Source organism: Astatotilapia calliptera, chromosome 2, assembly GCF_964374335.1.
Source record: "Astatotilapia calliptera chromosome 2, fAstCal68.1, whole genome shotgun sequence".
In the NCBI taxonomy this organism is placed as follows: Eukaryota; Metazoa; Chordata; class Actinopteri; order Cichliformes; family Cichlidae; genus Astatotilapia; species Astatotilapia calliptera.
Window position 1 is genome coordinate 22828999 of NC_137423.1, and position 10886 is coordinate 22839884.

At 43.6% G+C, this 10886-nt stretch overlaps 1 protein-coding gene across 1 annotated transcript; it reads left to right on the plus strand.

The window, feature by feature from the left end:
• The first annotated feature begins 5918 nt into the window (after positions 1-5918).
• LOC145419554 (POU domain, class 3, transcription factor 4-like) lies at positions 5919-8457 on the plus strand. The gene has a single exon (XM_080287555.1). The coding sequence runs from the start codon at positions 5989-5991 to the stop codon at positions 7072-7074; it is 1086 nt and encodes a 361-aa protein (XP_080143681.1). The 5' UTR covers positions 5919-5988; the 3' UTR covers positions 7075-8457.
• The last annotated feature ends 2429 nt before the right edge of the window (positions 8458-10886 follow it).

Genomic DNA, 10886 nt, shown 5'->3' on the forward strand with positions numbered 1-10886 from the left:
GTGCTTTGCTTAATAAAACCATCTACCGCTGTAATTCATCATCCTTACCGTTACACTGAGCTGGGAAATCAGGGGGAGGTGACGGGATCTGAGGGAGGAAAGCAACGCTCACGTAGAGGGGGCAAAGAGGTCATGAGGTGTGTGTGTGTGTGTGTGTGTGTGTGTGTGTGTGTGTGTGTGTGTGTGTGTGTGTGTGTGTGTGTGATGGCAGCATCACCAGTCCTCCAGGGCTCAGCAGGCTAATTAATAATGAATCCCAGAGAGTCTGTGTTTGAAATGCAGATGTGCAACTGCCGGCTCCGCCTGCTCCTTCAGAGGGACCTGTGTGTGTGTGTGTGTGTGTGTGTGTGTGTGTGTGTGTGTGTGTGTGTGTGTGTGTGTGTGTGTGTGTGTGTGGCTTTGTAGGCCACAAGGGAAGGAATGTTGTGCTCGCTGGTTGTTTAGCTGTGGCAGAGAACTTGCTCATATTCTACATAAAATTCAGCAGGGCCATTCATTGAACGCAGACTGCGTTTGACTTTTGAGGGTGATTTGAAGGAAAACTCGGCAAGAGGAAAGGTAGATCTTTAGTGGATAAGTTCTCGCCCTTCTTTTCTGCTCCGGAGTCCTTTTCTCCTGCTCGTTGGTGCCATCAAAGGCCTCAGAAACACCCCCAACTCCTCCTCCCCAAGCTCTCGGCTCTCAATGCAGAAGAGGAGCAGAAGAAGGGCATGTGGACGAGGAGCTGGAGAGGGTCTGAAGAGCATACATCACATTTCTGTAGACTCTTACTCTTCTTCATGGGTCTCTTTTAAAGATATTCTGTGTTTATGTTCACGTGTGTCTGTGTGAACAGTTTGAAGTTTAACATATGCTAATGTTATGTAGATCTTTTTCTCTCTTTTTTTTTTTACCAGCTGTGGTGCCTTCACTGACCCAGGAACAATATTCTAGCCTCTTCTGCAAACAGCACCTGTAACACACACACAGACACACACACAGAGCAGTGAATAATCTCTTTGACAAACATTACCTTTGTTTGACAGAAGGCAAGAGGGACAAACAGTTTCTATTTTTTTCGGGCGTTTCAAATCCTTGCAGATAGAGAAAAAAAAAAATAATAACAATAATAATAATATTCCAACAGTTGCTTTTGCAGAGAGTGTTTGTTCTCTGCGTGTAAAGACTGAAGACGTTTCGGGGAGCTGAAAGACTCCCTGACCCCGGGCCTGTGTGTGTTGTTTTGACTGAATTCATTTTCTAATTAACTACAAACCCAAAAACAATTTTACGCTGGGATTCGCATCATAGTTGGAATACTAATATCCACACCTTAGACATTTATTCAAAGTCTTTGCTGGACTCTGTGTCCTTCTGAATCCTCCAGGAAAATTAAATGACTTCATTTTAGAGGGACTTTGCAATTTAAACATTATTTTGATTGCATATTTCTGTATTTTACTTTACTTATTACTTTAAAAATGATATAGTCATGATGCTTGATTAATTGTGTATTGATTCTTTTTCATTTTGTATTTTTAGGACATCTGTTTATGTGGGGAAAACAATATAAATAATAATAATAACAACAAGAAAAACAGACAAAATAACTATTAACCTGATCCCCATAGCCTGAGACTGCTAAATAGATTCATTGAACCTATCTGCATGAAATTTTCCACTGCTTTTTAAATTTAATCTAAGATCTCCCTCCCCAAATCTGTTCACTGCACTTTTCCTTCACAGATTAAATAAATGTTAGAGGTCACAGGAAGCAGGAAAGGTCTTGTTAATCTCTGTTTGAGGGGGGAAATTTTCAAAATAAAAGTAACATTTTATAAAAATTTGTTCTTAATGAATGACACATTTTGTGTTGCTGCAGTGCTAAAGCTCTGATCACCAGTGCCCATGTTAGACGTTATCTACCCCCGTTATCTACCCCCCCCCCCCCCCCCCCGCCCCATAAATAACATAATGGACGTTTCCGGTGGAAAATCTGAAAATGGGATAACCTTCACATAGATTTGTTTCCACAAAAGTCTTCATTCTAAACCTGTTGAAGACCTTCTCTATGCCATGATGCGCAGATGTCTGACTCTCTCTCTCACACACACACAGTGAGACAAACTGCCTCTTGAACAGTGCAGACCAAACAAACGCACCGGGCCTCATGCATTATGAATGTACATTTACACCGGCGTGCTCTCATGGGGATGAGTTTTAGCTCCACGTCGGCTACACTCACTCACTGGCGTGTCCGATGTGTGTGTGTGTGTGTGTGTGTGTGTGTGTGTGTGTGTGTGTGTGTGTGTGTGTGTGTGTGTGTGTGTATGTGTGTGTGTGTGTGTGTGTGTGTGTTTAAAACCTCTGCTGGACACAAACACAGAGGTAACAATGGAGTCTGTGACTGACAGCTCCGTGTCAAAACCAGCGCTTTAAAAAAATGATAAATAATTTTTAAAAGACATTTTAGTTTCGGGTGTGTTTCTGTAAAAGACGCACCCCCCCCCCCCCCCCCACCCCCTCACAAACACACACTCCCCTCCGGTGTCACTATCCTTTATTAGCGACGTCACGGGTTAATGGGGATATCGATTTTACTGTCTGGGAGCTTGTAAAGTGTGCGCGGCGGGTGTCAGGGATGAGAGCACAAGCACAAGTTTAGACTCAGAGGTGACATGGATGGATCGAGATTCCTTTAAAAGAAGCCAAACCAAAGAAACTACAACAATAATAATAATAATAATAATAATAATAATAATAATAATAATGATGATGATGATGATAAAAAATGTGCTTATGAAAAATAAACTACAAGAACCTCATAAATACAAATTAATAAAAGTGTTTTCATCCCCCTTCTTATTTTGATAGGAAACAAGCCGGGAAATAACGTTTATGTCATGCACGCTTCTAACACCGAGGAGCAGAGATTTAAGCTTCGTGGGGAAAGTTTGCAAAGGTCACGACACCAAGTGGCAGGTCCCGCCCCGAGGCCCAGAGCTGTCTCCACAGCAGACTGAGTCTGATTTATAGAAAAGCTACAGCATTAATGTTGTGACCTGAACGGCCAAGATCGAGGCAAAAAAAATAAAAAAATAAAACAAAATAAAACAATATAAAATACTTCACGACTGTCAGCTGCAGTTCTAACCTTGCATATGAAACGCAACTCCACTGTCATTTTTTTTAAATAATATTTTTTTGGGGAAAAGCTTCCAAACTATAACAATAAAACTGAAGCACTTGTCAATTATTATAAGAGGAAAAAATGTAACAATGCCTTTAAAGTTAGAAACATCATAGAGCCAAGACTCAGACTCTCCAAAGGAAACCTGTCATGTTGTCTCTCTCTGCTCTGTTCTGCGGCATATATATAATTAAAGTGACCTCACATGAGATATTAATCAGCAGTGCTGAACACAAATGTTGCGCTCGCGAGTGCATGTTTCAAACTTGCAATCAATACGCGGTTTATTAGAGACCTTAATAAACATGACGGTGGATATGACACTCTACTCGCATTCGGTTTTGAGTGAATCTGTTTCTTTTTTTTTAGTGTAAATAGAAGCATTTATTTACAGTCCCACGCGTGCCACGCGAGGAAGGAGGGACACTGCTTTTCTTTTCCTTTTTCCTGAAAACTGAATCCATTTTTGTTTTCTTGTTTACCTTATAATTTTATTTTAGTCTGCCTAAATGAAGTCGTGAAACAAATCTATTTATTTCCTTCTCTGCTTATACAGTAAACAGCCCGAGTCAGAAGATAATCACTGGTTAAGACTCGCTTACAGCCGCCAGGCAAACACAAACAAGCCGCTGAACAAACGCTCCACGAAGCAACACTAACACACAAAGACACACACATAAAATAAAAATAAAATGAAGAAATGATAAGTCAGTTAGTTGGAGTTATTTAGCACTAGTGCGCACTGGTTTAAGATAGAGTCTGCAGTGTTAGTGCGTGGTGTAAGTGTAGCAGGGCTGGCTCGGGTTATCTGTGAATGGGCTCTTTATTGGAGGCGCGGAGCGGGGATTTGCCTTTTATTCGCCTCGCTATGGAAACGCGCTCGACGGCAGAAAAATGTTGACGCGAATAAAAGGAATCGGCACAAGGAGCAGTTTCTAGAGAAGCATCTGTTACACTTAGAAACTTAGACTATCGAGAGCAATACAGCCCCCTCTCAAAGTCCCTCTCCTGTCTGCTTTATGCACCACAAAAAAACCCGCAGACTTCATCTTTGTAAAGACCCGAAAATGAAAAAGAAAGAGAAAAAAAATGTTTTTTATATTCAAATTTAGTTCGAGTAAATCTGAATTTAAAATCTTACATTTTGTTCAATTTTTCGTATTACATATAATTAATTAATTGTTTTTTTTCCCAGGAATATCCTTTTTATTTCTTTTGAAATGGAGACCCCCATCCTCCAAAATCACTTCACGGTGCGTGTCATTTAATATGACACGTATGAAACTGCGGGAGCCGCTACTAACGCTGCGCAATAACTTTATATTTTGCATTTAATTCTCTCCCCCCCCACCTCCAGTCCCATAACAGCTCCAAACGAAGCAACCCAATTCAGCAAACTAGGCCACTGGAACAACACTGCCATTCACATCAAATATTCAGCCACTTTCACCCAACTTCCACAGACGCAGACACATAGGGAATTTACACGTAAGGCCGCAGCAGAATGAGAATAAAGACACGACAAAACGTATCTGATTAATTATCCTTCCATCCACAGGCGAATCTACTGCACCATGTAAGAGTTAAGAGCGCAAACATCCTGCCATCCTCACAGCTAACTGCCCGTCTGTCACCCCCACCCCACCACGGTTATCGAGGCCCCGTCCACCCTCCAGCACAGCCCTGTCCGAAGTTCTATAGCCCGCGCTCAGCTCACCTTGCTCCGGCCTCCTCCTCTGTCTTCCACCAGCAGCGTGTAGCTCGGCTATACTCGGCGCTCTTTAATGACTTTCTGGTGGCTGCAGCCTTCTTTTATTTCTTCTAAATGTATGAAAATGTATGCAAATTTAAATCAAGCTTAACCTGGGAGCTCGAGCAATATATTTAATGGAATTTCAGACCAATAAGGAGATTGCAACGCAGTCTTCTAATGGCAAATATAATTACGCCGCTAAGTTAGCTCGCTGATTTGCAGATCTTTTTTTCCCCAACTCTGAGAAGACCTGATGAGATTCTTAAATACTGGGAGTGATAAGTGTCTACTGGCTGTGCTCGCGTTTATCTCTTTGAACGTGTGTAACATGGAGACGTTTTCCTTCTGGGAAAATGTGTCAGGTGAGCAGATGTGGATTTTGGGCTCTTGTAGAAATATTATTTCATATCTCTATGTGTTTTATGAATATTCCAGTTTTGGAGAGAAAGACGGCAAGAGTAAAGTCAAACATGTGTGTTATATTTTCACAAGCTCGGGATTATGGATAGCCCGTGCGTAAAGCAATTTTGCCTGAAACACTCTCTCCAGACGTGTCATTCTACAAACACCTGAGGAAATATTCTCCAAGTTAATAATTAGCAGTGAGAACTGCTCTTAGTTTAATTGTATCCTTTTAAATTAAGTGCTGGCACGTCTAAGAAATGCCATTGCGCTTTAATCTCCTTCTTTGCGCGCGCTCAAGGGTGACAGGAGCAGCAATAAACTCGTGCGTAAATCAGTTGGAAACTTTAATTAATAAACAGGAACTGCGCTCCACGCTCACATCATTCCACAGCCAGACCCACTGGACCAGCACTCCGACACACTTCCGGTTCGACAGCCTGTAAACCTTTTCCTACCCGCAGCTCTGCTGCCGGAGGCGGAGGTTTCGGGTGTGCGCCGTCATTGGCGGAGACGTGTCGTCACCGCGTCTCGGTCGGACTGTGAGTGGTGGTGGAGGCTGTCAGTCACTCCCAAGCTGCTGCTGAGCCTCCGGAGAGAGGGAGATGTCAGAGGCTGAGCTGCTCCCTCTCTTCAGTAGCATTAGTGGGGTTGAGCAGCCAGCATGGCCACAGCTGCCTCTAGCCCCTACACCCTGCTCAGTTCCAGTCCCATGATCCACCCGGAGAGCCAGGCCATGCAGCCTGCTAGCCCCTACAGAGGACATCAGAAACTGCTCCAGAGTGACTACCTGCAAAGTGTCCAGAACGGGCACTCCCTCGGGCACCAGTGGGCAAGCAACCTGTCGGAGGGGAGCCCCTGGTCGGCCTCCATGGAGCAGCAGGACGTGAAACCGGGCCGAGAAGACCTCCAGCTCGGCATCATCCATCACCGCTCTCCGCACGTAGCGCATCACTCTCCTCATCACAACAACCATGGCAACCACCCGGGAGCCTGGGGTACTCCGGTGTCCCACAACTCCTCGATCACCAGCGGGCAGCAGATCAACATCTACTCCCAGACGGGCTTCACTGTCAACGGCATGCTGGACCACGGGGGACTCACACCTCCACCCAACCCGCAGGGCCAAGGCATGCACCCGGGCCTCAGGGACACACTTAGCCCCGAGCACAGCGACCTCGGCGGACACCACTGCCACGACCACTCCGACGAGGAAACGCCGACTTCGGACGAGCTGGAGCACTTTGCCAAGCAGTTCAAACAGAGGAGAATCAAACTGGGCTTTACGCAGGCGGACGTGGGTTTGGCTCTGGGCACGCTGTACGGTAACGTCTTTTCCCAAACTACTATCTGCAGGTTCGAGGCTTTGCAGCTGAGCTTTAAAAACATGTGCAAACTAAAGCCGCTGCTGAACAAGTGGCTGGAGGAGGCGGACTCGTCCACGGGCAGCTCCAGCAGTATAGACAAGATAGCAGCTCAGGGGAGAAAGAGGAAGAAGAGGACGTCCATCGAAGTGAGCGTGAAGGGAGTTCTCGAGACGCACTTTCTCAAGTGTCCCAAGCCTTCCGCGCAGGAGATCACGTCGCTGGCGGACTCGCTTCAGTTAGAGAAGGAGGTGGTGCGCGTGTGGTTCTGCAACCGGAGGCAGAAGGAGAAGCGCATGACACCGCCCGGAGAGCAGCCGCCCCACGAGGGACCCTATTCTCACAGCGGGAGCGCGGGAGACGCCTCCTCGTGCCATGATCTCTGACCGAAGCACCTGGAGGAATCCCCCCCACGCCCCCCACCCCCTCCGACACACACCTCCACCTCCACCCGGTGCAGACTCTCGAGCGCTCGGACGCGCGGTGGCACCTTGTAGCCCTCCGCACCTGTCCCGGTACAGACTCGCCCGGATGCCTCCAGCACTGAAACAATAACAGAGATACCTGTTCAGCCTTCGTCATTGTTTTTCCTGCCACGAGGGCATTATCCTATAGCGGCATATCAAACATCACATTCCAGATCACCTTTCTTTTTCTATTTTCTTTTTTGGGAGAGCCCGCCACTTTTTTTTCTCTCCATCACGGATATACATACAAAAAATGTGCCTAATAACCTGCCAGCGCCTTTGGTTTGTGCGTGTGTGTGTGTATGCGTGTGCGTGTGTGTGTCACCGTTTGTAACATCAGCTCGGTAATAACGATAAGATGGGACTGATGGTTTTGTTTTTATTGTTGTTTTCGTGGCTTTCCTCACACACGCCGTGCTCCCGTTGTACCCACGATCGGCGGCGTGGAACCAGTAATAATAACAACAACACCAATAATAACAATAATAATAATAATAATAATAATAATAATGTTACTGTTCTTAATTGATTTGTACCAGCACCAGAGGCCATTTTTTACACTCCACCTCACGCTTCCCCCTCGGGCTTTTCCAACGCCTTAGTTCTCCTCATATTTACAGTCATTTACTTTGTAACGTAGAAGATCTGTATTTTTTTTTCTTTTTGTGCATTTGCAACCTTAGGCCCTCATTCCAGCTGTGCAGCCACTCTACATGACTCTTGGAGGACTGTTTTGCTTTCTTTTACTTTTGGCCTGTAGCTTACGAGGGTTGTACGAAGCCACGCGCAGTTGCAGCTCTATTTATTCATTTACTTCTTTTTTTATTTCGATCATCTTCGACCATTTAAACTGTGCGGACTCTGAAAAAGGACACGAAAGAGCCGAGAGTCTAGAAAGCAACGCTATACACCTGCCTATAATTTTAATGTACGTTCACTATCGAAATTTTATAATCTTAAATACTCCTGTTATTTGGTTTATTTCTTAAGTATTTTTTCGAATATTGTACAGTTTTATATATTACCCTTTTGAAGTCATTAATTTAAATAAATGATCTTAGTTATTCACGCACTTGATTAGCAGTGTTTTAAAAGAAAGAAAAAAGCAAACAAACACGCGAAAAATTTAAAAATCAAAAAACAAAGAAAAAAATTATTTTCAATAAGACTGAATGAACTGTTTCGGCGGTTTTATTCCAAATTTCAATGACAGCTCAAGTAATTATTTATTTTCAGTATAAAGCTTGTATTATGTTTTTGAAATAAACTATGTATGTTGTAATAAACCATTTCTTGCTACAACTGCTCACTGTCCGAAGCAGAAGTCAGCTTCTGATTTTCTTTTTTTTTTTTTTTTTTTTAGAAAAGTAAAGACTATTCAGAAGTTGTTTTTTTAAACCACAGCTTCCTCTTATTGTTATGGAAACAAAGCAATAATTTAAATGAATCACAGCACTTTAAAAAAATATTGCTTTTAAAAGCTTGTATATAATGTGGAGCATTCTGTGTGGGAAATGGTTCGAGCTGAGCTTGTGATTAATTCTGCAAAGTCACCAGATCAGTCCCTTAATGCTGCTTTCAAACTCTTATATTTAGGTGAATTATATTGTTAGGCCGCGTAACCTTCACTTGGCCTCAATGTCATGTCAAGAGGCATCTTTTGCCAAATAAATAACAAATAAATAAATAAATCTCTACAACTAACAGCTGTAAAATATCCAGTGGTTCACAGAGACCCTGCACTGCAAACTGAGACGCTTTCTCCTGCAGTTCCACTGAAATGTTATTGTCCGGGCCCTCTGCCCTTCTCAATCAGACATGCGTGATTTATCGCCTGGGCCGCTGGGCCTGACAGCAAAACACAATGACACACATATACTCAGACACACACACACACACACAATCAGAAGCAGATGAATCTCATTTCAAAGGCTATGGCTGTGTATAATTGGCCATGCCAGGGCAAAATAAAGCTGTACTCCCCCTTTAGAAAAAAGAAAGAAAAACATCATAATGCCCCAAAATAATTTAGGGATGGTTTTGGAAATAAGTAGATGCATTCAGTACTGCTTAAATGTTTCAAAAATAGATCTGGAGAGGGAAAGTGAAAGAGGGAGAGGGAGGAGAGGAGAGGCGGAAGGGTGCTAGGCCTTGCCTTGAAATGGGGAGCCTGACTGGAATACTAATGTGTCTGAATTTATGCATCTCCTCAGTCTGCAGCCCTGAGAGGGGGGTGGGGGAGACAGAGAGAGAGAGAGGAGAGAGGAGAGGGAGGAGAAGGGGAAAGAAAAGGGTGTGAGGGTGGAGGTGAAGAGGAGGAGGGGGGGGGGGGGTAATGTAGAAGAAGAGAAAAGTAAAACCATGGCTGATTGATTCTATCCATCTATTTTAGTCTGAAATAATCCCCAGCTTCTGGGAGGAAGAAAATGACCCTGGAAGGAAGGAAGAACCCAGAAGCCGAGCAAATAAAGCAAAGCAAGCCAAGGTCCACGGCGGCGCTGCGGTATCCTTGAGCCTCTTCCACCTCTCCTTCCCCATGCAAACCCATCCAAATATGTTTTTAAAGAGTAACCAGCACCTCGGCGTGAATAACTTACCAGTTTTAAAAATGACTGACTTGGGGAGATTGTGTAAAGGATATTGAGTAAAGAAGAAGAAGGGAAAAAAGATAACATGTGCAAGATGAAAGCATACTTCAGAGGTATTGAATGATGAACTTCAGGTAATTATTTTTCAAAAAAAAAAAAGGAGAAAAAAACGCTTCAGGTTGGCTCGGCTCGGCGCTCTGGCAAATAATTGAGCTTCTGAATCAGATCCTGAGTGACTGAGTGACAATAGAGAGGCAGGAGTGGTGAAGTTGTGCAGTAGCAGTTTTGGAGGATGAGCAGAGTTGTTTACGTGCAGATTATAATGGGAGCAGCTGACTCACACCTTTTCTTTTTTTTCATAATTACATCTCTTCTAACCTTTTGTTCTCTTTTAATCTATTCTCTCTTTCAAAGAATCTGTCTGAAAGTTAAACCATTAAATAAACTGTTTTCCTGTATTTTTTATACTGTTACTTTGCCCATAATCATAATAATATTAATACAATCTGTCAAGCTCAGTGAAACGACTGAAACACGTTGTGATTAAAGTAACTTCAGGTGGTGCAAAGATTCTGGGGAAGGCAGGAAAGAGCAGAAGGGGCTGATATACTGTTTGCAGTAAAACGTTGGAGGTTAAAGCAAGGACACTCAACATCACATTTCTCTTTAATTAGACAGGGCTGCAGTCTATCTGCCATAGCAAGAGCACAGAGAAGAGCCAAACAGCAGCACCACATGAGAGGATGGGAGTAATGAATGTCGGCTGCTCGTCTGCCACGTGGTTCTTTCACTTTTGGACACCAGTCCTGTCTCTTCCTTTAACTTAAAGTGTATAAAATGATCCGCTCTCCTAATGTTTGCTGTGTCTGCTGCGTTACCTATCGTACTGCGTCCTTTCTGCTTAGAACTGGATACCTGCTGTATTCAACCACATGTGACCAGTTCAGCCCCTCATTTTTATTTCTCTTTTTTTCACTTTTGCCTAATCCGAACTGCCTAAGACCTGGCAGGATTTGTATGACAAACATATATTCCTACCAAAACTTTAAAATAAAGTTCAGTAAACATGACCACTATTACGCGGACTAAAGAAATTTTAAAAATGACAACGTTTGATACAGGAATAAAAAGAAGTAAAGCAAA

Bases quoted from the DNA above. Each gene is read 5' to 3' on its own strand.
- LOC145419554 (XM_080287555.1), top strand. From the start codon at position 5,989: ATGGCCACAGCTGCCTCTAGCCCCTACACCCTGCTCAGTTCCAGTCCC.